The sequence below is a fragment of the Passer montanus genome, unplaced genomic scaffold, assembly GCF_014805655.1.
Source record: "Passer montanus isolate IOZ18808 unplaced genomic scaffold, ASM1480565v1 scaffold17, whole genome shotgun sequence".
In the NCBI taxonomy this organism is placed as follows: Eukaryota; Metazoa; Chordata; class Aves; order Passeriformes; family Passeridae; genus Passer; species Passer montanus.
This window is the reverse complement of record NW_024364270.1, coordinates 630,439-654,184: the sequence shown is the minus strand read 5'-3', so window position 1 is coordinate 654,184 and position 23,746 is coordinate 630,439. Positions and strand designations below refer to the sequence as shown.

The following is a 23,746-nucleotide window of genomic DNA, read 5'->3' as shown; positions in this document are numbered from 1 at the left end:
TTTGGCCTACACAAACATCTCCATCTAAAAGCAGCTTCACTGTGTCTGAACTGAATCTTCTGTGTCACATACCATGGGAGTCTCTAGCATACCCCACACTCTCTGTTTTTCTTAACACATGTGAAAGCTATCATTGCATTCAGTTTTCTTCTGTGCTTAATTCTTTATGGTCCTTACAGGTCAGAAATCTCTCTCTGCTCTTCAATGTCAGACTTCCTAAGAAGGCTGGATCCTTCATCTCCACAGCGTACCATGTAGCATTCTGTACAAAGGTTTAATTTCTCAGAATAGAGACAGGTCTGACACCATTTGTTGTTGTACCTGGAAAAAAGATGGTCTTCACCTTGCTGAACTTGCGTTAGAACTGCAGTCCTTTTACTGTAAACTGTTGGAACAGCTCCAATATCACTTCTGAGAAATCCTCACAGCAGCAAAACCCTAGTCCTCTCCCTGCATAGCCAGACGTGAGCAATGATTTCTGCCAGTTCTCTCCATGCCTCTATGATGAGTTGGCCTAGAGTGGAACACCTCCCTTTTCTCATGGAAAAGAAGCATAAAAAGGGAAAAAACCCAAACAGAAATGAAGCAGAGAGACACAGTAGACACAGCAGAAAGAGTATCAGGAAGAAGAAAGAAAGTTAAAGGGAACAGAAGAAATAAGAGGGAACAGAGAAAGTAGTAGTACTGAACAAATTAAAAGCCAAATAAGGAAATGCCTGCTTTGTACCCCACGAGACTTTGTAGGACAGTGAAGAGGTACTTTTACATGGAAACCTAGAGGAAATGTTCAGAGGAGTTCTATGTGCAAATGGGTAGGGCAAGGGAAGAAGTGGGTTTTTTTCATTCATACACACTGTGTAGGGAGCAGTAGGTGGAGGAGTGCATTCTCCTCTCATCTGCACCCTGAGTTCATCAGGAGTGCAAACAGTTGTTCTCCAGATGTCTATGAAAACAGAAAATAGTATTTGCAAATCTGAAGAACTGGGGGCCCATAATACACAGGTATTGTACCCTTAGATCAACAGAACAGAGGCTCCTCTAACTCACCATTTTCTATCATCTGCAGACACAGGTTTCCCCTGGCTAGGATTAGTCTTTGTAAAACTTTATGGGCAAAAACACTACAGCATGAAAAATAAAACATCACCTAATTTAACAGTATGCTGAACAAAAGAATCTTGCTTTTGAAGCACCTGAGAGAAAGGATGAACCATATCTGTATATGTCTTATGTATTACTGGAGAGTTGTCATCCAATTGTGATAATGGCAAAATTAAGTGTGCACTTCAGTATTAGGAGAATAAAACACCCAAAAGGTCTTACCTAAGGTCACAAAGAAGACTGTGGCAGAGCTGTAAACTGAATTAATGTCATGGGGGCACCAGGCAGGAAATGAGGAACCCTGTTCTTTGCCCTTGGCTCTGCCACCAACTTGCTGCATGGCAAATTATTTCCTCTTCAGGTGATTCAGTTTCTCCCATAGGCAAATTGAAATAATGATTCATCTTCATAGAAATACTTCAAGAATGATGATGGAAAATATTATAGAAAAGCAAAGTAGGAATTCCATTCCAGTGCACTCCCCAGGCTATCGTTTGTCCTCTTGATGGATTTTTTGAAGAGTGATGTCTTTATTACTGTGAATGGTATTTTTTTAGAGATAATAAAGCTGCAAAATTATCTAGCAAAAGCAAAATTAAATGCTGGTTGACTTCTATTATGTGCTATAACAAACAAAAGATGTGCTAAAAGGAAGTTATCTGTGTAGCAGAGTCAGCCAAGCAAAAAATTGAAACACCAATTCAGTACTCAGTCTGGAGGAAAAAGCAGTATGTTACTAAGGAATTTTAAAATTTGTCATACTATAAGAAAAACAAGGTGGCCAAGTAATTAGACCTTTCAACGTGTCCTGAAACAGGCACAGATATAACAAAAATGAATGAAAATATGTTAGACCATAAAAGAAAAGTTATAATTTTAAAGTCAACAACCTTATTTACAGCAAAAAAGGGAAAACATACAGCAGTTAAGACATAAGAGAAGTACATAAGAGAAACTGAATTAACCCTGCAACAAGCTTCAGGGAGTAAAATGGGAAAGACAGGTTAACCAAAGTTTTCAAATGAGTCTTTTGTAATGTATTCCTTATCATCCAAGTGTCCAAATTGAGTTGTAGAGAAGAACAGCTTTTAGAAAAGTTAATTGTTCATGAATCTAAATGAAATTAATTGGAAAACCATCTAGAAAAATATAGGAGGGAAAATTTGCCAGCTAAGATTTTTAATAGCTATTATTATTTACTTGAATAGGAGTTTTCAATATCACACATTTGCACATTTACAACCTATGTACATCTGCCATTTGTTATAAACCATATGAAGAAGCCAGAAGTATCTTACATTGACCAAGATGGTACCTTTGAATTAATGCTTTAATTTTACATATGCAACCGAATGTACGTAGTATAGAAATTATGTTTTGATGTTATTTATAAAATATTTTAAACCCTTTGACATCAAGAGTATTGTTCAATCTCAGTAAAACCAATGTCCAATAGGTCTTAAAACACTATCTTGTTTATGCTCTTACCCAGGCAAGTTTTTCATGCTCCTTTATCCTGAGCTCTGGGACATCATGTCCATTCCTAGATATGTCTGGACCTGTTTCTATCATATGAAAGGATATAAAGATATGTATGAAGCTGAATTGTTCAATAAAAACACTAACTGCCTAAATTGTTTCCGTATATTTTGCATGATGCTATGACATTTATTTTATATCACTGCCTTGTAATTTCATTTTAGCTTTCTTTTATAACATTTATTTGCTTTCCATGGCTTTTTTACTAACTCTTTGGACCATTTCCTACTTCAATTATCATTTACTGAAGCCATGCTTTAGAACCTATTACTCCTTGTTCCTTCCCTGAGGAAACATTTTACTATGCACAGTTTAGCAATTTTTATATTTTACATCATTCATCTTGACATTGTGTTGGCTGTACAAGTTCCCTCATTCATTCTGTGAACTGTGGAAGTCAGGACTCTTTTAAATCTATCTGCAGTTGTCATTAGGGTTTTCTGAAGAACTTACACCAGGCAAAATTTTCTAAATACATCTTGTAGATAATATATACATTTTAGCACTCTGATTATCCATAAGTTGCTCTCAGATTTCATGTTTTACTTTCAGCTTTCCCATAATCTCACCTTATGTCTTCTCTTTTTGACAACTGGTAATGCTGTCATGCTGTAATTTACATAATGAATGGATTGCTGAGGATGCACACAAATTCAGCTACTCCATCACTCCCTCCACTGAACCTCTTCCTTCCATGGGTTTCTGAATTGAATTTGTTGGTATTAGCATACCCACTATGCTTTGCCTGTTTGGTACTCATTGTGGAGTACTCAGCACTACATGAACTATGCAATTCAAGAACATCCTGTGTTTGAAAGAGTACTTTAACCTATTAATAAATATGCTGTGAGGTGGCTGTTCTCACTCTGTTTCAGGTGCTGCCTGTGCAGTTTGGAACTAAAAAGTTGTTTCCTTGTTCTCTCCAATCTACCACTTGTGTGAAAATATTTCTAGTCCTGGCTGTTGAGAAAACCCTAATCTCCAGCAATCTATTTGACAAAGATAAATCCCAGTGGTGAACTCTCTAAGCAGTGTTTGCCACAGACACAATCTCAGAAGTCCTCTGGAATGCCTCCTGCTTTCAGTTAAAAAGCAGCAACAACCTGCAGAGATGCAGAAGTCTTATTTTCTCAGAATATCCTATTTTAATTAGATTATTTCCAAACATGTCATTACATAAATATGAAAGATGTTTACTGCAATTAAAAAGGCTTGTGGTGATTGTGTTTAATGCCAGACATGTTGTGTGCCTTTGCTGATTGGATATTTTCATAGTTTTTGACTTTGCCAGCACCCCATTTTTCTACATCTGTTACTGCATTTCTTCTCCTAGGTTTCTTCCCTGAGCACTGGGGATTACAGCCCTTGGCATTCAGTTCCTCAATTCCTTTACCAGCCCGGGGTGACACTTCACCAGCAGCTGCACAGCTGTTCCAGGAAGATGGGGGACTTTAGGATGCATAAATAAAAATAGAAATTTAGAGACAGAAATTCTGGTCCTGTTAGGTCAATGGTAGTTTGTGACTGCCTTTATTTAGGCTAGGATGGCATCCTGCTTGCTTGACTCATGTTCTGCCAAAACCATGAACTGAGTATCAGGGTCTGTGCCATGCCCATCCTTGCTCCTTTGTTTCCTTGCCTGTTCCAGCGCAGGGAATGTTTGAACCCCTTTCTTCAGCACAGTTCAAAGTATTTTATAACTTCTCATACCTGCTCTAGGGTAGTGTACAAAGGCAGAAGGAGAACATAGCTGAATGGCTGTGCTTCAAAAATTACATTATTTTTGGGTTATTTTGTTCTCCCATTCAGTTTAATGCCAGATAGGAACATATGGTTCAAAGTGATTCTTTTCCACTTTACAATTCACATATTCTTTACCATATGTAAGGCATTATTTTATGGTATGACATATATAATTTCTCCCATGTCTATTCTTCCTTACCACAGAACAATATATATTTTGTCTTTCTGCTCCTGAGGCACTGTCACTCTGATGCTCTTTTTGGACACTGACTATGGTTTTCCAAGAATGTTCATGAGAGATTTTGAAGCGCTTTTTTGTTGTTATTTGTGTGATAAATTGTAATGATATCTTTAGTTTTAACCTCAATTATGGAAGTGCCTGAGGTTTTCTTGCCAGGCAAGTCACAGACCACTAGATCAGTTATCAAAGAAGCTTGCATGATCCTATAGTCGCAGAATTTGAGCTTTTAATCTCCAGTGTATGACAAAAGCACCAAAGGCTTTGTGGGCAGCCACATTCAGCAACAAATCATACTGCTGTCATACATTTCATTCCTTTTCAGTGAGTAATATTTGCACAATCTGCCCATTATCTCCTCCAATAGATGTCAACATTAAACCCACTGGAGCTGATTCTGCAGGTAAGTAAATTTGATAAAAGAAATTGCTTCATTTGGTACAATATTAAAAAACACCATTGTGAAGGATTAATTGCTTAGATCTGTTACTCATGTTCTCTGTAATTTCTAAGGCAGAAACTTAATTGCATCCACTTTTCTTTCCACATTTTATTTTTTACTTTAAAATCTTCTTTCTCTCAATCCACTGAGATGCTGGACCCACAGCCTTAGGGTCCTAAGGCTGCCTTTTCTGGTTGATGCTACATCTTCACTCAAACAACTCAGGACAAAATAACGTGGTGAGTCTGCAGTATTCTCTTCTTTCACTAAAAAGCACTAAAGAAGTTCCATGAAGGCAAACAATAGAAGAAAACTGGTAGAAATAGTTTCGTATATACATACTTCAATATAAAGATTTCATTTTAATTATTTCTTAGACTATTTTACAACTAAATGCTTCAATGAAAACTTGACTAAATTAATTTTTAAATCCAATTAAAAAATCTTATAAATAGGAAAGGTACAATGAATTGTGTTAATACTAATGTAAGTATTTAGTTTAGTATATTCTTCAGTGTTTTAAGAACATAATTTGCATTGCAAATATATTTTTCAATGAAAAATTCAGCAATCAAGATTCAAGAGAATGGAAACAATTAAAATATACTTGCATGGAAATTATTTATAGAAAAGCAATAAACTAAAGAAGACTACTTTTCTTTCTTAAATATTGCTTTACTCTGATAGTTTAGAAACAAGTATTCATATCTTCTAATCATACACACGGTTTCAGAAATGGAACTTGAAACCTGAAGCAAAATCAGAAGTCCTGACACCAGGACAAAGAGAATGACCCAGTGAGAGAGCTGGGAACTGATGCCTTCAGGATAATACCAATTATTAGTTTGGGGATTAATTAATAAAAATAGTGTGCACTGTTCTGTGGGAAATAGAAAGATAGAAACTTCCACACATTCAAGAGGGTTTTATCTGCAGCTTTGGAAGGAGCTTGGAGTGATGTAAAAATAAAGTACACGGACATTAAGTAGAAAAATCATAAACTTACAACTTTATATAGGTGTAAGTAACAATATGCCTTAAGTAAGTAAGAAACTGTATTGAGTAAGATGGTGAAGAGTCTATAGTATAGTAACAGGATTGTATAGAGTAAGTTAAGAGTTTGAAAGTTATAATAGAAGCACATGTGTACACATGAGTTAGAAGCCCATTGGGTGAAAATATCCACAGTGCAGTAGAAGTGAATAAGGGTGATAGGTTAGAAAAGCAAAATAACTGTCCATTGCATCAGAAAGTTATATATTGTCTTGCAACAAAGAACTTGGGACTACTTTATGCTATGGCCGATTCCCTGCTCCTCTCAAAGCTCACAGCCTCTAAGACTGACGCTTATTGGAGCAATAAATCATTCTTAGCCCAACAATGGTCCCATCCCTTATTTAAAACAGTGACAATGATTTTGTTCCTTTCAAAAATTAAATCATTGAGGTCTGAATTTACTACAGTCTATTATAGTAATGGAAATTACAATAAAATTAATTAAATTAAAGCAGTGCAAGAATTTACTAGTGACGTTTAAAAGGTTAGATCTGCTTTTTTAAAAGCAGGGAAATGTCACACAAATTTTATATTTAAAAAAACTCCAAAACCATTGAAAGTTCAATTACTCGAAAACTTTAAAAACCTCTGGGATAACATAACCAGATTCTGGGATTTTTACAGACAAGACCAAAGATCTGATGTCAGCCACGCTGAAATGAAGAACAAAATTGGTGACCAGCTGGGAAAATGAATGAAATAATTTTTCCTACTGCCACTCAAGAATATGACAGAAGCAAGGACAAGGACATCTCTCTCTAACTTCTGTAACAATTTGATAATTTTTATTTCTGCAAGCTTTCATTTGCTACAATTTTCAGCTTCAGTAAAGAATGGGACAATGGCTGTAAAAATAATTGTCTTCTTCAGTACTCAGCTGGGTTCAAAGCCAGACTAACTTCATGGTCTCCAGTGGATGACCCAGGACCGATGTAGGAAAAGAAATGAAAGCAATAATGAACCATATCATAAGTGATATAAAATAGAAGACTTCTGCCTCTAGAGTAGTTTGTGTCGTTACAACCTTCAGTATTGCTTTGACATAGTTTTATAGTTTTTTAAACCACAATAAAGAGTATGTTCTAAAATAAATAATTGGAATGTTATATTCATAATAATTGAAGGTGGAGTCTTTAATTTCCCATCTGAAATTTCAGAAGTGTCAACTTATTTCAATTTCAGCAAAACTGTTTTTTCCAATAAAACCTGATTTTTCTAATAAAACTAGTTATATGGGATTTTCTTCTGACAGCTCTTAATGACAGTTGTTTTGGCTTAAGCAGGAAGAATTTGAAAGGATCTAATTCCCAGTGCATAAGCTTTGTGTCTGCAGAGATTGGCAGGATTTTTATGATTCACTTCAGTGAATAAATGCAGTAAAGGTTGAGCACTTCTGAAAATCCTGCTGCAATTTGGCATCTTCTTGTTTATTTAAATTGTGCAGGTGTTAATTATTATCTACCAGTGTTCACCACATAGAAACAAACCAATAAAATATGTATTTGCTGTTTCTGTACACCTGAGGTGAAGTGTTGCAGCGGGCGGTGTTCGGAGTGCCATGACCTTCCGAAGAAGTGTCTTAAAAAAGACTCCTCAGTGGCACAGGCACATCTGCACTCCCTTTATTTATTAGAAAGGCTTCTTTATTTATTAAGGCTTCTTTATTATTTTTTTATTTATTTATTAAAAAGTCTTCTCCCATAGCTTTTTTACAACAACATAAAAAACATGAAAACATAAACAAGACAATAGAAATGACAATAAAAATCTGCAAAACATTTTTAACTACAGCAAGCCCCCAACCCTTGAGTCCCACTGTCCAAAGAATTTATTCATTCTGTCAGTGATTTTTTCTGTTTGGATTTGTTGGACTTGTCCCTTCAGCAGCTGGGGTTCTACGGGACTGTGGAAGGGCTGGATAAAGGATTTAGGGAAGAGGCTGGAGGTAAGTAGGAGTTGAGGAAGAGAGGAAGGGATGGGAGTGTGAAGGCAAGGGTTGGTTTTCTTAGTTTTTACAGAGAGGGGTAACTGAGAGGCATTTAAAAAGATTTTATTCTATTATAAGTCTTGATGGATAGTGAGACCCAAGAAATTTAAAACTCAATGCTATTCTATCAGAAGCTAACCTATTTCTTCATTACAATACCTTATAAATGTTTTTCAGCCAATTAGCTTGTGCCACACAATGCTGCTATTACTTCTAACCTAAATTATTACCTATATATTACCTATATTTTTTTCCCTACATGGTCTTGCTACAATACATCTTTTTCAGTTTTGATTCTCTAAAATATCTAGTCTTTTTGCAAAGCCATATTTTGAAACTTGTTTCTAGTTCAATCTCTCCCTCAACAATGTCATCTCTATTCCATGGCCTTCCTAAGTCAGTACACTTTATCTCAGCATTTGCATACAGATGTACAAGACTGCGTGAGCTGTGAGACAGGTTTTGAGAATTCTTTACAAATCTGTTTCCCACAGTCCCATCTGGTTCTTTTTTTTTCTTTCTTTTTGAAATTTCAATTCTTATGCTTCTGTTCAGTCCCTTTGTTTACCCTTCTTCCCTGATTTTAGGGATTTCAAAGGGAATAATTTTGGCAAGTTTTGGTCTATTTCCCTACACCAAATTTCATCGGCGTACAATTGGTTGTAGTCACTCCATTTCAAATTTTTGGGATTTTTCAATTTCATTTTTGATTGACCATGTCTTCTTTTGGGAGTGTTTGTTCAACTCTGTCCTCTGATTTCAAGATTTCATTCCCTTTCCTGAAAGGAATGGAATCTTGTGATTTCAATGAAGATCAATTGGGCAAGCTTCAGTCCATATTTCTGCATGTCATTCCATTGGCTGGGAGGGGAGAGAGGGGATTGGGAGGTGTCAGGGGATTGATAGGAACCCTGTGCTGAGTGGTAATGACCGCCTGCTGATCGCCTCTCTGGTGGGGAAGAGGGTTTGGGCACATGGAGAGAGGAAGAAGGGGAAGGGGTTTTTAACTGGGGATCCAAAACTTTCATTCCCGGAATCATTCCCCTTTTTTTCCATTGACTTAACAATAATGCGAAACAAAGAGTAAAACTTCCCAAAACAAATTAGAAAGAACAAAGCCATGGTTAAAGTTACAAATCTCTAAAGATTCCCCTTAGAAAACTTAAATTTTCCCACTAGAAGGATACCCACAACTTGGACATAGAAGTCTCTCTGAGGAGGGCTCAGCTTAGGGTGACTAGGATTGTTGCCCGTCCTTAAACTTCACTCCCACACCCAGCAGAAAAAGGGAAATGGAAAAGCAGAAGACCCCAATATGTATATAACTTCCAGTTGCTCTTCGGGCCTATGCCCATTGGGTCCCAAATCTGCTGGGCGGGTGATCAGCCTGTCGATCGGCCTCGGTACTCCAGCACTTTGGCCTCTTCAGTCTTCTGAGGGTTTCGGTCACCCTTCGGGTAGCCCCCTCTAAAACGTGAAGGGTACTTCTCAGGGAAGTGGCAAACCCAAAAGCAGTTTAAATCCTGCAGCTGATGCTGCAGGAGATGCTTCCTCAGGGACCTCTTTGCAGGGACCCTACGTTGGGCACCACTTGGCGTGGTGGGCAGTGTCCAGAGTGCCACGGACTTCCCAAAGAAGCGTCTTGAAAGAAAACACCTCAGTGGCACAGGCACAGGTCTGGTTTACGTTTAGGCTTTCTCAGGCGTGTCAATCTCTACATTGCATGGGGAAGCTGAAACCAGGAGGCAGCGTTGGGAATCAGTGGGGAATTCCAATGGGGAAGTGGGAATTCCAGTGGTGAATTGGGAATCAATGGGGAATTCCAATTGGAAATTGGGAATCCATGGAAATTCCAATGGCTGGGCGGGTGGTCAGCCTGTCGATCGGCCTCGGTACTCCAGCACTTCTTTGGCCTCTTCAGTCTTCTGAGGGTTTTGGTCACCCTTCGGGTAGCCCCCTCTAAAACGTGAAGGGTACTTCTCAGGGAAGTGGCAAACCCAAAAGCAGTTTAAATCCTGCAGCTGATGCTGCAGGAGATGCTTCCTCAGGGACCTCTTTGCAGGGACCCTACGTTGGGCACCACTTGGCGTGGTGGGCAGTGTCCAGAGTGCCACGGACTTCCCAAAGAAGCCTCTTGAAAGAAAACACCTCAGTGGCCCAGGCACAGGTCTGGTTTACATTTAGACTTTCTCAGGCGTGTCAATCTCTACATTGCATGGGGAAGCTGAAACCAGGAGGCAGCGTTGCGAATCAATGGGGAATTCCAATGGGGAATTGGAAATCAATGGGGAATTTCAGTGGAGAATAGGGAATTAATGGGGAATTCCAATGGGAATTTGGGCATCAATGGAAAATTGTGCCCAAACAGGCACAGGTCTGGAATTGGGAATCAATGGGGAATTCCAATTGGAAATTGGGAATCCATGGGAATTCCAATGGGGAACTGCGAATCAATGGGGAATTGGGAATCAATGGGGAATTCCAATGGGGAATTGGGAATCAATGGGAATTCCAATGGGAATTGGGAATCAATGGGCAATTCCAGTGGGGAATAGGGAATTAATGGGGACTTCCAATGGGAATTTGGGCATCAATGGAAAATTGTGCCCAAACAGGCACAGGTCTGTGCTCATGCCGAGTGATTTCAGCTTGTTTTCAGTTGTGATCCAGGCAACCCAGAAGGAGAGGCGAGGTCTTCATGTGGGGTTCCAAGGAGAGGTTTATTGAGCTTCTTTTTTGAAGAGATCCAGGGACAAAGAGCCACTCAGGCAGGGAAAGCAGGGGTTTATGTATTGATTTTGAGGGGCAGGTCAGAACACTGGGGTCAATGGGATAAGGGCAGGGGGTGGAGTGAGGGGGAAGAGCCAATGGGATACATTAAATCTGCATGTCACAGCAAGGCATGCTGGGAGAAGCCCTTTTCCTCACCCTAGCAAAGGTTGTCACTTGAGGGGTTTTCCCTCCAGGGGAGTATTGTGAGATCTCTGCCTGTTGGCCCACCAGCCTCCACAGTGAAGCAGCATTTATAACCTTTGGAATGAAGATTATTGCCTCTGGCCATATTTATGCCCAGTCCTGTTATTACTTACATCTTTTTCTCCCTCTTTTTATATTATTCATAGCTGATGATCAAAGGGCATCAGGCTCTGACTTCCATATCCTTCCCTGGATATGTCATCATTCAAACCATCCATTCATTTATTCATTCCAAGGCTGTCATCAGGGGGATGCTGTCAATTGCAATGAATGTCAGAGCAGGCCACAAATGCACTATATATGCATTCCTATGAAAATTAGTGGAACTTGAAGCCATATTCACAACACAGTTCTGTTTGCATATATGCTTTCCATTTCATTAAACAAAGAACCACAAAACATTTGTTTTCCTGAGTATATTCCAACCCTCTCTCCATAACGCTCTCAACTCTCTTAAAAGAGACTATTCTTCCCTGAAATATGTCATGTAATTTAGGAGAGACATTTTAAAAAGGGATCAAGAACTATACCAAGCTTATACCTAGACCTCCACATCAAATGCAAGCAGGCAGTATGAGCACGAGTTTGGCAGACCTTGACCTCAGTGAATCTCATTGTGCTACAATACTACAGCAGAGAGAGACTGGAGAGCACATACACTGCAGTACAACAGGCCAGTCTCAGCGCTAACACAGGATTCACCTAAGCCTTGGCAGATGCTGCAGGAGAGACTCACGATTAAAACACCTACAGAGGTGTCTCTGGGCTCGGATAGTCTGTTGGTACAAGCACATACCCATCAAACTGTACTTCAGTCACTATGTACCAGATAATTTCTGCAGAAAGTAAGCTGATTGCTGTTGGTTTTTTTACTCAGGAGCGTTTATATTGTACCATCACAGTCTTGGAAATTGTGTTTCAGTGTTATTACTTGACAATTACATTGTCTTCCTTTGTTGAACCTTAAGAAAGGCCCTTTACATGATAAGTAACAATGTAAATCATTGCATTGGGATATTAAATATTCTTGCCTATCTTGAGGCCCTGTTTTAACCTTTTCCTAGAAGTTTCATTTCAGATATTATTTTTCCGCTACTATATTTATCTTTTGTAGCACAGTTAAAATCTCCTGTGTACTTTCAAGCTAAGACGACTCAATCACATTTGCAGGCGAATCTCTCGGATCAGATTTGCGCGGGTGTCGGGGTGTCCCTGGCAGTGGGCGTCCCGGGGTGAGCCCGGGGAGCCGCGGCCGGTTTTGGGGAGCCGCGGCCGGGGCCGGGGAGCGCGGCCGGCCGGCGGCGGCCGGCAGGGGGCGGCCCCGGCCCGGAGGCGCCGCTCCTCAGGGCGAGCCGCGGCCGGACGGGGGAGCACGGCCGAGTGCGCGGGGTTTAAAACGTATTTCACACAAAATACGTGAGAATTATAGAACCGCGAAGCCTCGGAATGGTTTGGGCTGGAAGGAAGCTTCAATGGTCACCTCAAGTTTCATCTCACCTATGACCAGGTTGTGCAAAGCCCCATCCATCCTGGTCTCTTAACACTTCCAGGAACGGGGTATCCACAACTTCTCTGGGTAACCTGTGCCAGGGCCTCAACACTCTCACAGTAAAGAATTTCTCCCTCATCTAAACTTAACTCACTTTGATTTTGAAGCCATTCTGTACCCACTTTGAGATTGAAGCCATTCCCCTTTGTCCTGTTACTACAGGCCCCTGTAGAAATTCCCTCTCTGGCTCTTTTCTGGGGTCCCTCTAGATACTGGAAAGATGCTTTAAGGTCTCCCGTGAGCCTTGACCAGGATGAACAACCCCAACTCTCTCAGCCTGTCTTTAGAAGAGAGGTGCTCCAGCCATCTCATCATCTTCATGGCCCTGCTCTGGACTCGATGTGACAGGTCTACATCCTTCCTTTGTCGGGCACCTCAGAACTGGATGCAGTGCTCCAAGTGGGGTTTCACAACCTCCCTTGACCTGCTTGTCGCACTACTAAATAACCAAAAAATAGCAAATAATCACCCCCATCTAACAAGCATCTAGAGGTGAGGCATTTCTGTTAGAGTACATACACTGATTCCAGTTTTTGCAGCCTAAGATTTTTGTCTGGGCAAGTTACTAGGGAATGCCACTCAATTACATCTGTCTGGAAAAGAAAGACCAACTCCATGTTGCTGTCCATTACATAGAGAATTCCAGTCCTGGCAGTCGTAGTGAGGTAACTTTAGCAGTCACACTAAATGGATGAGATAGAGCGCCAGCAGCATCTAAAGCAGTAACCACAGGGAGCAAATGCCCTCCAACTCCTTCCAGAACATTACAGACAGAAACTTGGGGACTTTACTCAAACTTTATCTATCCTGCTAAGTTTTGAAATTTTTGGGTCTTAAAAAAAAAGGGGGGCTTTTTCTTTTCTTTTGAATTTTTTGGGTCTTAAAAAAAAAAGAAAAAAAAAAGGGGCTTTTTCTTTTTTAATAGAAAAATCCAGAAAACTTAGAAACAATGTTTCTTTATTACTTTAGAATGGGTGATTCTGTTTAAATGATTTTTTTAATAGAAAATTCTTTCAAGCTCTACTAAGTTTCTATATTGAGCCAGTTCCAGTTTCTGTGTAAATGGCAACATTTCAGTGTTTTTCAGTCTCCACTGTTCTCAAGACCTTCGGACAAGAGCTGAAAGCCTTTAGCACGTTGCCTCATTTTCTGCGTCGTTCTCTGGTGCTGGGAAGCGTGTCCCTGTGCCGCTGGCCGGATGATGGCTCGCTCCAGGGCCTGACCTGTCCGGTGCCGCGGGTCCCCGCTGAAGCCGCCGCCGCACCCACCTGCCGCTCGGGTGATGCTCCCCCCTCCTCTGACTCCAACCCCACGTGTGCCAGGGGGGCGGCTACGCACCAGCTTCGCTTCTTCGCGCAGACACGAGCGACTCCAGCGCCGCATTTGCCACCGTGGTGGTGCCGCCCTGACGGCCGCAGCGCCGGGGCGCCCTGCGGGGAGGGCGAACACAGGGAGGGGGCGGGACGCGCGGCAGGGCAGCGACCCCGCCGTGTCACGGGTCCCCGTGACAGAACAGGTGTGGGTCCCGGTCCCGGCTCTCGGCTCTGCTCCTGCAGAGCTCCCGGGCGCGGAGCGCTGACCGCCCTCGGCGGGGGAAGGAAGGACCGTGCGAGCGCCGCGCTCCCGGCACCGCCCTCGCCGTGCCCGCCCCGCCGGGGCCGGCCCGCGGCACAGGAGGGAGGGAAGGAGGGAGGGAGCGAGCGGCAGCGGAGCCGGCGAGCCCCGGCGGGCGGTGCGGGAGCATGGCCCCGGCGGGGCGGCTGTGCTGTGCCGCGCTGCTCTGCGGCGCCCTCAGCCTCTGCAGCCTGCGGGCCGCGCCGCGCCAGCCCGACACCCTCTACCTGTGGATCGACGCCCAGCAGGCGCGGGTGCTCATCGGTAAGTGAGCGGCGGCCGGCAGCCCGGAGCCGAGCCCGGCCCGGCCCGACCCACTGCGCCCCTTTGCCTTCCGCAGGCTTCGAGGAGGATATTCTGATCGTGTCCGAGGGGAAGATGGCCCCGTTCACCCACGACTTTAGGAAAGCCCAGCAGAGGATGCCCGCCATCCCCGTCGGCATCCACGCCATGAACTTCACTTGGCAGGCAACGGGACGGGTAGGTGCCGAGATGGGGCCGCGGCAAGGGGCGGGGGAGGCTCTGCAAACCCAGGCAGGTGCTTCGGCCTTGGAATAGTAGAGGAAACCCTCTCCGAGGCGTGCTGGGGCAGCCCCGGGTGCGGGAGCCCGAGGCGCGGCGGGGCTCGGGGGCAGGGATCGCCGCCGGCGCGGCGGGACGGCCGGGAAGGCGCGCTGGGAAGGAGCGGGAGTAAGGTGCGTGGGAGCGCCGGCGGCTCGGGAGCCGGAGACGCCGCAGGCTGGTGAGGCGTGAGCCTGAACTCACCAGGAACACCCCAGTCGCCTGTATTGCTGTAAAATTTTGTACCGGACGGTACTTCCGCGGATGCAGTTTTCTTTCGACTTTCTTTAGCTTATGGACATACGCGACAGGCTCTTCACTGATCTCTATGTACTAAATGTGCAGGCTTAATTTGTAGTTCTACTGAATAACAATTCTCTTCTGTAGACTTAATTTTACCAAGTTAAATTGCAAAACCACATAAATCTGCAGTTTATTGAATCCTGTTGGATTCTTTTGTTGAAAATGTAAGAATCTGTAACATATTTTGTGAAGAAACATATGTATGATTTGACACACTGACAACATATGTTGAATTTGCATAAAGCTGAAACTTGTTAGTGTACATTATCGTGGATACAGAAAAGACATGGTGGCATAAAATCCCGGATAAAATTATTTCATTTTTACAGTGCTGAATATTGACTTCATACAACAAAGAACTTGGTAGAGATGAAACAATATTTCCATTTAAATTGTGAACATTGATTGTATAATTCAGCTAATTGCAGCCTCGCAAATTTTGTTGTGGTTTTGGTTGTTTTAAAACCAAACCAAACTCTATCTACAGCACTTGTTTGGCTTCAAGGTGTTGTCTGATACCCTTGCAATTTTTGCTGTCCTTGCAAAGCCTTTGGGTTTAGGAAGTGCTTCACCACCTCCTCCAGAGAAGAAGGTGAATGTGGAGAGACAAAACTTACTCACAAAGGCTGACTTGCTCTAGGTTTTTGGCGTTCCCATCAAGCTTTACAGAGAAAACAACTCTGTGTGCCAAGAGCTGGCATTTAAGTACCTAGAAATAATTACTATCTTTTGGGACTGTATTTTCTGTTCCATTTCTCTGCCAGCTTCAGTTGCTGTTGATGATAAAACTAGCTCTTTTTTGAATGGGTGACCGAGATGTTAGACTGAGCACTGTCCTCTTGGATTTCCTTCTTGAGCTCTGCTCTCCCTCCTTTTCTGCCTACAGGTAGGTCATTAGGAAAAGGTGGTTCCAGTAGTGATTTCAGTGAGAAGAGTCACAGGCTTAAAGACAGTATAGGAAAATGTTCTGCTTGATGCCACTTGCAGGACAAAATCCTTTCTGAGCAGCTGCAAAGGTGTTTAACCCATTAGTCCTCCTCCTATTTTCTGAATTACCAAATTGCTCTTAGACAAAGCATAATTAGTAAGTGAAATATCTAAATGGTTAAAAACGTTCTGTGTTTCTCCAGAATTTCCAATATTGTATGAGGGGAAGAAATTAGTATATTTTTACTTTTTTCCAGTGTTCTGTTTTGGTTTTAAGTATACATGTTCTTAGAAGTTTCCATAAACACATCCAGGGAAGTGCTAACAACTTGCAACCTTTATTCTGTTCTTTTCTGGGAATTTCCTAAGTGAGGGAAGGGAAAATGAGAAGTGGAAGGGAGGAGGAAAGGAAAAGAAAAGAAGAGAAAGGAAGAAGGAAAGGAAATGGAAACTAGTACTTTTTAAAAGAAGAAAGGCATTTGAAATGCTGAAGTGCTAGATTGCTTTCCACAAAATAGCTGTTAACTAGCATACTGTTGCCTCCTGTTTAGTAAAACTGAAATAATTCTGTGAGTTTTGTGCCTTATAGACCTCTTGACCCTGTATCCCAGTTGAAATTTGAAGAGGTTTCTCTGGGACTCAAAGGTTTGGGGGCTGTCAGTAGTATATTCCCCACCTCTAGGAATAGCTAGAGCCTTTTTGGGTCTACAGACATGAGGCTTCTCCTGAGCAGGAGCAGGAGATCCTGTCTATGGCATCACATAGTTCCTAGTCCTGATATCAACAAGATGGGGGAGTGAGAGAGCAGCTGGCTGGGTGTCTGGCAGCCAGACAAGGTCAACCCACCACACCTGGGATCCCCAAATGGGCACCTTAGCAGGTATAAATATCCAGTGGGTAGATCCAGCTACCTGCTCCTGGGATGAATGACGATCCAGGTTTGAGGTAATAATTCAACCCAAGGAGTGGCAGTGCTTCTCAGTCCTGCATGGCTGAATATTCTAACTCAAAAATGTCTTGTTGAGGGGCACATTTTAATGATTAGATTGCATTTGTGCTCTGTGTAAACAGAAGTGCTTGAAACTCATTACATTTAAGTGTTACACTTCTGATGCAGTGGCCTTTGTGTCCTGAATATGTTTTATGTGGAAAAGATTTTGTTTGATAAGCAAACAAAATAATTTTCGCTAGAAAGCATTAACCAAAGAGAAGCATTAGTTGCTTTTAATTTCTAATCCATTACTTCTAATTCATTATTAGGAAATATGAGGGGAAACCCAAAATGTCAGGGTCTGAGGGTGCTGAATAGATAAGTTTTTTGCTAGTGAAATCAGGATGAGCCAGGGGTGACAAGAATGTTAAAGTATTGCAAAACAGGATTGTCATGTTTTTATGCACTTTATGCTTCTACTTATAAATTGGAAAATAAGATTACATTTGCTGTGTTTTCTTTAGAAATGTAATCTGCATAAATTGACAGTTAAAAATTTCTTTGAATTGAAAGGTTTAAAAAAGCAAAAATCAGTGATAATATGTAGTATATAGTATGCATCCATGTAACCACTAGAGCTCACTGGTGTGCTTCTTATTCTGGGTGGTTTTTGCAAAAGAAAATACAATGGCTTTTAGGGGTCTTGTCCTCTGTGGAAGATTCAGCTAAAAACTTCCCATTGCGACCCTATCACAGTGATTAATGCTGCAACATGTTTTACTGTGTCCACTAGTGGAAGTTAACAAAGATTTCAGTGATAACATAATCTCTACAGCATTTAGAAATTTATGATAAGTATTTAATCTCCAAATTAAAAACAAAACCCAAAATGTATTTTTAATTTTCAGTGGGAATTCTGACAGCTGTAAAATTAGGTTCGCACCCTGGAGAATATTGGTGGAGGAGAACCATATTAAAAAGTTGATTATTTCCCAGACAGCAAGTGCTCAGTGACAGAGCAGCAGCCCAGTTGATTTAATAGACAGGAGGTGAAAAAAAGAAACCAAAAAGCAAGTTGGAATTTTTTCTTGTGTAGCATTCTCTGGTCTGATCCAGAGAAAGAGTCAATCTGGGCCACAACCTGCCCAGGCTGTTTTCTTCCTTTCAGATATGGGAGAAGTATTTGTGGTCAGATGAATTATTGTAGCAGCTCACTTCCCCCTCCCCACTGTTATGAGTACCATAGCTCCTCTCCTGGTGCATGGTTGAATGCATGACATGACATCTGAAATAAGTCTCAAAGAGTTATTGATAACCTTGAATCAATCAAAAAGATGCCCACCTCTGAGAAAGAGGGAATATATGTCTTCAGTGCATTTTCTAGCATCATTTCTATATTGTAAAGTGAAGGTCAGGAATGCTGTGTAGTTAACAGCTCCTGGAGGCTAGTTCTGATCTCAGCCAAGTGACCATCAGCCCTGAATAGCTCAGATGACTTGTCTGAAATTGTCTTATATTGCTGAGATGTAGCCTGACCATGAAGATAAAATGGAATATCCAGCTATGCCAGGAAAAAATTTGTTTCCTTGCTCAGAGGAAAGCTGGCAGACCACCAATTTTAAAGCCTTAGGTGGTGCAATAAGGTGCTTCAGTCAAACATGGCTATTTCCCTGATAAACTGAAAGAAAACATAAAGTATTGAATTTTAAAACCTAATTCTTCAAAGGAAACTTTTCTTCAAAGAAACTGAATTTTTTCTAAATATCATATTTGTAACCAGTCATTATAGTGATGTTTTTCAGCCTAAAATAATGCATCTAATATGCAAAAATTAGGAGATTTTTTTTCCAGTCAAACAAGGCTCTTCTTGAAGTTTGGTCAAGGTAATTGCGTAAACTCACACTCTTGTGATTTTCAGTGGTACCTTCTCTGCACTTTCACGTCACCAAACTGGGGAAATTCTTTGTTTTCTGACTTCTGTACCAAAATTTTGATGTGGAATGTGAAGATGTTTACATACTGTGAGCATGATTTTTAGACAGGGGGTTCTCAAATCAAAAGCACAGCTCAAAACCTTTAATATTTAGATTCTACTCAGCTGTGGTATTTTGCGTCTCAGTGTTGTAGACATGCCACCAGGGATCAAAGTAATACTCTAGAGATCCCACTTTCTTACCAGAGCAGGCATGTGCCAGCCATCTGTTCTATCTGCTGATAGAAAACAGCAGTAAAGCTTCTCAAAGTTTTGCCAAGAAGAAAAGGGGGGATTTATTGCTCAGCAGAGATGAGTTACAAGGCACCTTGTAGTGTAAGCTGCATCTGGATTCCATAGTCATTTACATGGCATGTGTGTAAACTACACAATTATTCTTTTTACACAGCAGTATAAACCTGTGTTAAGTAAACAGTTCTTAAGATTTTCATTGTTTATCCTTTCTATAAATAATCAATTTTTAACAAAAAAAAAGCTAGTCATAAAGTATTTTCACTACTTTTACGGCAGTAGCTGCAATGTACAACATAACTGTTGAAAGGCATTGGAATTAACAAGGGCACCCCAAGCTTCAAGACTGCATTTTGTGAAATTGTACAGATCTCACTCCCTGTGTTACTAACAATTTTTCTGAAATAGAAAACCCAGGCTTTCCTCTTGTGTTGCCTTCCTCTGTTTCACTTTCCTATTTGTGGAAGTGAAAATGTTTTCTGGCAACATCACCTATTTTTACAGACAGTTTCACAGGTATGTTCTTAGTGGTCTAAAGTTAATGCCATTAACAAGTAATGCTATAGAGAAAGAACTAACAAAAATGAGAACTAACTGAAAGAATTTTTCATGTATTTAACATCTTCTCTTGCTTTCACACTTTCCAAAGAGGCTTTTTTGGGGTAGCTACAATTAGTATTGACTTGAAGAAACAAGAAAACCCCTGGGTTTTTTTTTACATCTAGAATAAAAGTTTGCTTCGTTTTCCAACTAGCTGGTGGAGTCCATATTTTTTTGGCCATACAAGGAAAAATGGGCATACAAGGAAAAATTTGGCCATTCAAGGAAAAATTACCTTTGAGCTGCTTCAGCACTTGCTGTCATCAGTGCTAAATACTTCAATAAATAGCTTGAAGACCAAGCACCGCTTTCAGAGCTGGTCCCACAAATCCTCTGAAGTTGCCCCTTTGCCTGGATAAAAAGCTAGCTAAACCCAGCTGATCCTAAAGGAAATAAATATGCCTGACATCAAACCTGGCAGTCTCCCAGCCTCAGGTTTTGGCCCATCACCAGGCAAAATAAACTCCCAGACAGCAGCCCACTAATGAGAAGATCTGTCACCGCCTCTAAACACTGAAGCACAGAAACCAGCAGCAAGAGCCAGAGAGGCAGCCTTTGCAATTACAGCTGTCCAGAGAAGCAGAGGGCAGGCTCTTGGACCATCCTGACCATCAGAGAACGGAGCTTTCAGTACTGGGATTATGCGTGGAAGATGTGGACAGATCACAACTTGTTGATGAGCTGAAGTTAAGCTCTCCCTGCAACATTTTCTGCTTGCCCTCAGCTTGCAAGTGTGTGAAAATTGATACAGCCAATGGCAATCTGAGACTCAAAACCTCCTAGGCAAATAATCAAGTCTAGTGAACACCCTCAGTAAGGAGTACAAGTACCAACTTCAACCTGTTGCTTTCGAACTGCAGCGAACACTGGTCTCATTTTGCCAGGTTTGAGCATTAGCCAGTTCTCTTTCTTGCAGAGGTTTTGGGGAATAAATTGAGCTGTTGAAACAGACTCTATTTGAATAAGTTGAAACAAATTCATTTTCCTGTTGTGAAGCCACACATACATAAAGTTTCTGCAAACAGTTATGTGGCTGCAATATTCCTGGCAGAGACTGTCAGGGAGAACAGGCAGGTTGCACAGCAGAGCACACTTCAGAGGGGAAGAAGAGGCAAAATAGAGTTATCTGGTTCTGTAATCGTGAGTAACAGATGATATGCATAACATATTAAGAGCTGAGGATTAATTTGCCAGCAAAGCAAGCAGGTTGGCAGTTACCTTGATTGATATTTTTGTTTTGTTTTGTGCTGGCTTTTTTAACCTTCTTCCTTCCAGTTTTGCACAGGAACCTCTATTTATATTGCATAGGCTTGATCTGATTTCTGTATTGGCAAGGGAGGGTAGCTGAAATCTTGTAACCCAACATGTTGATTCCCTCTGATCAGAGCTGTGATGTGTTGGTATTAGGTACAGGGTGGAGCAGCTTATACTGAACCTTAAGGGCAAAAGTTAGAAGTCTTCATCACATAAAGAACCATGAGTTTCACATTTTTACTTGATCTAACTTTAACTTTTCTTTGATGGGAAAAGTCTGCACCTCATCCTGCCTACTGACAGTGTTCACATTTGAATTGTATCTGTGTGAATATCCTACTTAGCTAATATTCCCTTTTTAGTTGTCTTGCCAAATATTCACAGTAAACATCATAATTTTTATAGTATCATGATGCTACTGTTACTTTCATTCTATGATTTTATGAGTCACCTGACACCAGAATTAGATGTAAAACATTTCGACAGGCATATCATATTTATGTAATACCTTTATTCTTCTAAAAGCAAGGTTTTCTCATCCTGTAAATACAATCAAAGAGTATAAATTTATTAAATTATGTTAATTAGGAAATACTTCAAAGGGCAAGGTGTCTGAGAGTTTCTGGGCAGGAGGAAGGGTGACCAGGGGGTAAAAAGCTCGCAATCTCTGCAAATTCTTGTGGAATCTCATGCTTTTCCACCTCTTCCCAAACCCAACAACTCCAACAGAAACTTCTGTCTCTAGGTTTGTATTTGTGTTCCTGTCCCTGATTGCAAAGACTGAAGTAAGTGCAGTGAGGTCTTTTCCCCTCCCTGATTTAGAGTAGTTGATGGATCATGTGAGGTTCTTCAGCCTTTTCTGTGCCCTGCAGTGATGCAGAGAGCACACCTGACTGCTCAGCGAGGTTTGTGGTGTGGGACATTGCTCCCCTCCAGCATTTTTTTTTCTTCCTGAAAAAAAATGTGGACCCCATTCAGCCCAGTGCTACTCACTTCATTCATCAATAAAGGCTGGTTTGGGGTATTTGGGGAATCTCCTGCAGCCTATGACTCCAGCAGAAGTTAGGGATTGTCAACATATCTGGAATGTATTGAGTGGCAGAAAGAACAATTTGGTCCCAGGCTACAACAGCAGACCAGATTTACCACAGATACTCATTGAGGAGTAAATTACATCTCTGGTCTTAGCAAAACTCTTGAATCCCAAATATGACAGTTGTCTTATAGCAGAGTGCAGACTTTTGCTGTCATTAGACTCCTGCTTCTTTTTCATCACAGGTAAATTTGGGCTTGGGGAGGTCCACACATTCATTTCTGAGGCTGCTGTTCCTCTTGCATTTTCTCTAATAAAAATGAGGTTAGGGTCTCTGCAAAAGATTCTTCTGGGGAACTTTCAGCTGCCAGCTCTTCCGGACAGGATTTAGACTGACACAGGATAGGTCACGTTATCCAGAATTTAAAAAACACAACAGAAGGATGTAGCTTTCCCAAAACAAACTTCCTGCCATTCTTAATGAGCCTTATTCCTGCAAGTGTGTTTAAAAGGTTCATCTGGAAGCTCAGCTTGACCCTCTGTCAAGTCAGCAGAGTCTAGACCTTGTGAAGATGCCTATGCTGCAGATAGACTCCACTTGCACCCAGGGAGGGAAAGAAAGTGGTTCAAGACAGCAGGTAAATCAGATTCTGGCTGGGCTGAACTTTCTTCTGCAAGTGCTGGTCTCTGTCCTTTGAGTGTACAGGAAGTCAAGGATGAGCTGGTTTTAAACAAGATACTTCATTTGAATGCTGGGAAATACACTGGACCTTAGCTCAGAAGACTGGACCTGTGAGGCTGGTGCTGTAACCCAGGGATGAAGCTGTGCTGACCCTGCCTTTTCTGTCCAGAAGACAGAAAAGCTCTTTGTAGAATGTTCAGTTTCCCATCAGAAACTGGGGATAGGATTATTCTTCCTTACTCATCTCTGAAGAGAAGTCCATCTTGCTTTGAGTAATTCAGGGTATGGTTATGGAGGACAGAGCTGTGTGGCAGCCTCTATAGTACATGGAAATATGACAGCAATATATGTCCACTTAGCAGAGTCTTCATTCAGTAGAAAAATCAGTGTGATTTCAGGTACAACAGCAAACACACAAATCCCTTTTCAGATAAACTTAGAAAACTCTTAGTAGTGAATTTAGTTCTTCTTTCACAGTAGTACCTAGAATTTGCTTTGATCAATCACAGCCTGTGAAATAAGAAAAAAACTACTCTCAATTTTCACCAAAAAAAAGTATTTGAAAATCCATGCAGTAGGTATTAAAAGAGAGCAGTGTTAAGAAAGTCTTTTCTAATGACTAGTCAGGGTGGAGTTGAATTTTTTCATTTTTCAACTTTTAAACACTAGTCTTCCTGTAAAATAAGGCTAAAGACCAGTATCTGCTGAGCAATAAATAAAGAAACTCTCAGTCAGAGGTGCTGCAAACTTTTTGTTACATGGGTACACAAAAGTGGAGGTGTCCCTTTTTGAAACCCTTGAAGGACTCCAGTTTGACAGAAGCTGTTGTGGGATTTCATAACTTTTGAGAAAGGTCACTGCTTACATTTTGAAGAGAGATATTTATATTTATTATACAGGAGTGCCAGTTAAAGCCAAGATTGAAACACATGGACTCAATAAAGGCCAATTATGTGACCTTTGCTGTTTGCCACGCTTTTAACTTG

The 23,746-nt window shown here is 41.3% G+C and overlaps 1 protein-coding gene across 1 annotated transcript in view; it reads left to right on the top strand.

The window, feature by feature from the left end:
* The first annotated feature begins 14,266 nt into the window (after positions 1-14,266).
* WIF1 (WNT inhibitory factor 1) overlaps positions 14,267-23,746 on the top strand; it is a 35,630-nt gene continuing 26,150 nt past the window's right edge. The window contains exons 1-2 of the mRNA XM_039704023.1: positions 14,267-14,509; positions 14,586-14,725. Of these exons, the coding sequence (XP_039559957.1) occupies positions 14,374-14,509; positions 14,586-14,725 (276 nt within the window). The 5' untranslated portion in view covers positions 14,267-14,373. The remainder of the gene's footprint in view (positions 14,510-14,585; positions 14,726-23,746) is intronic.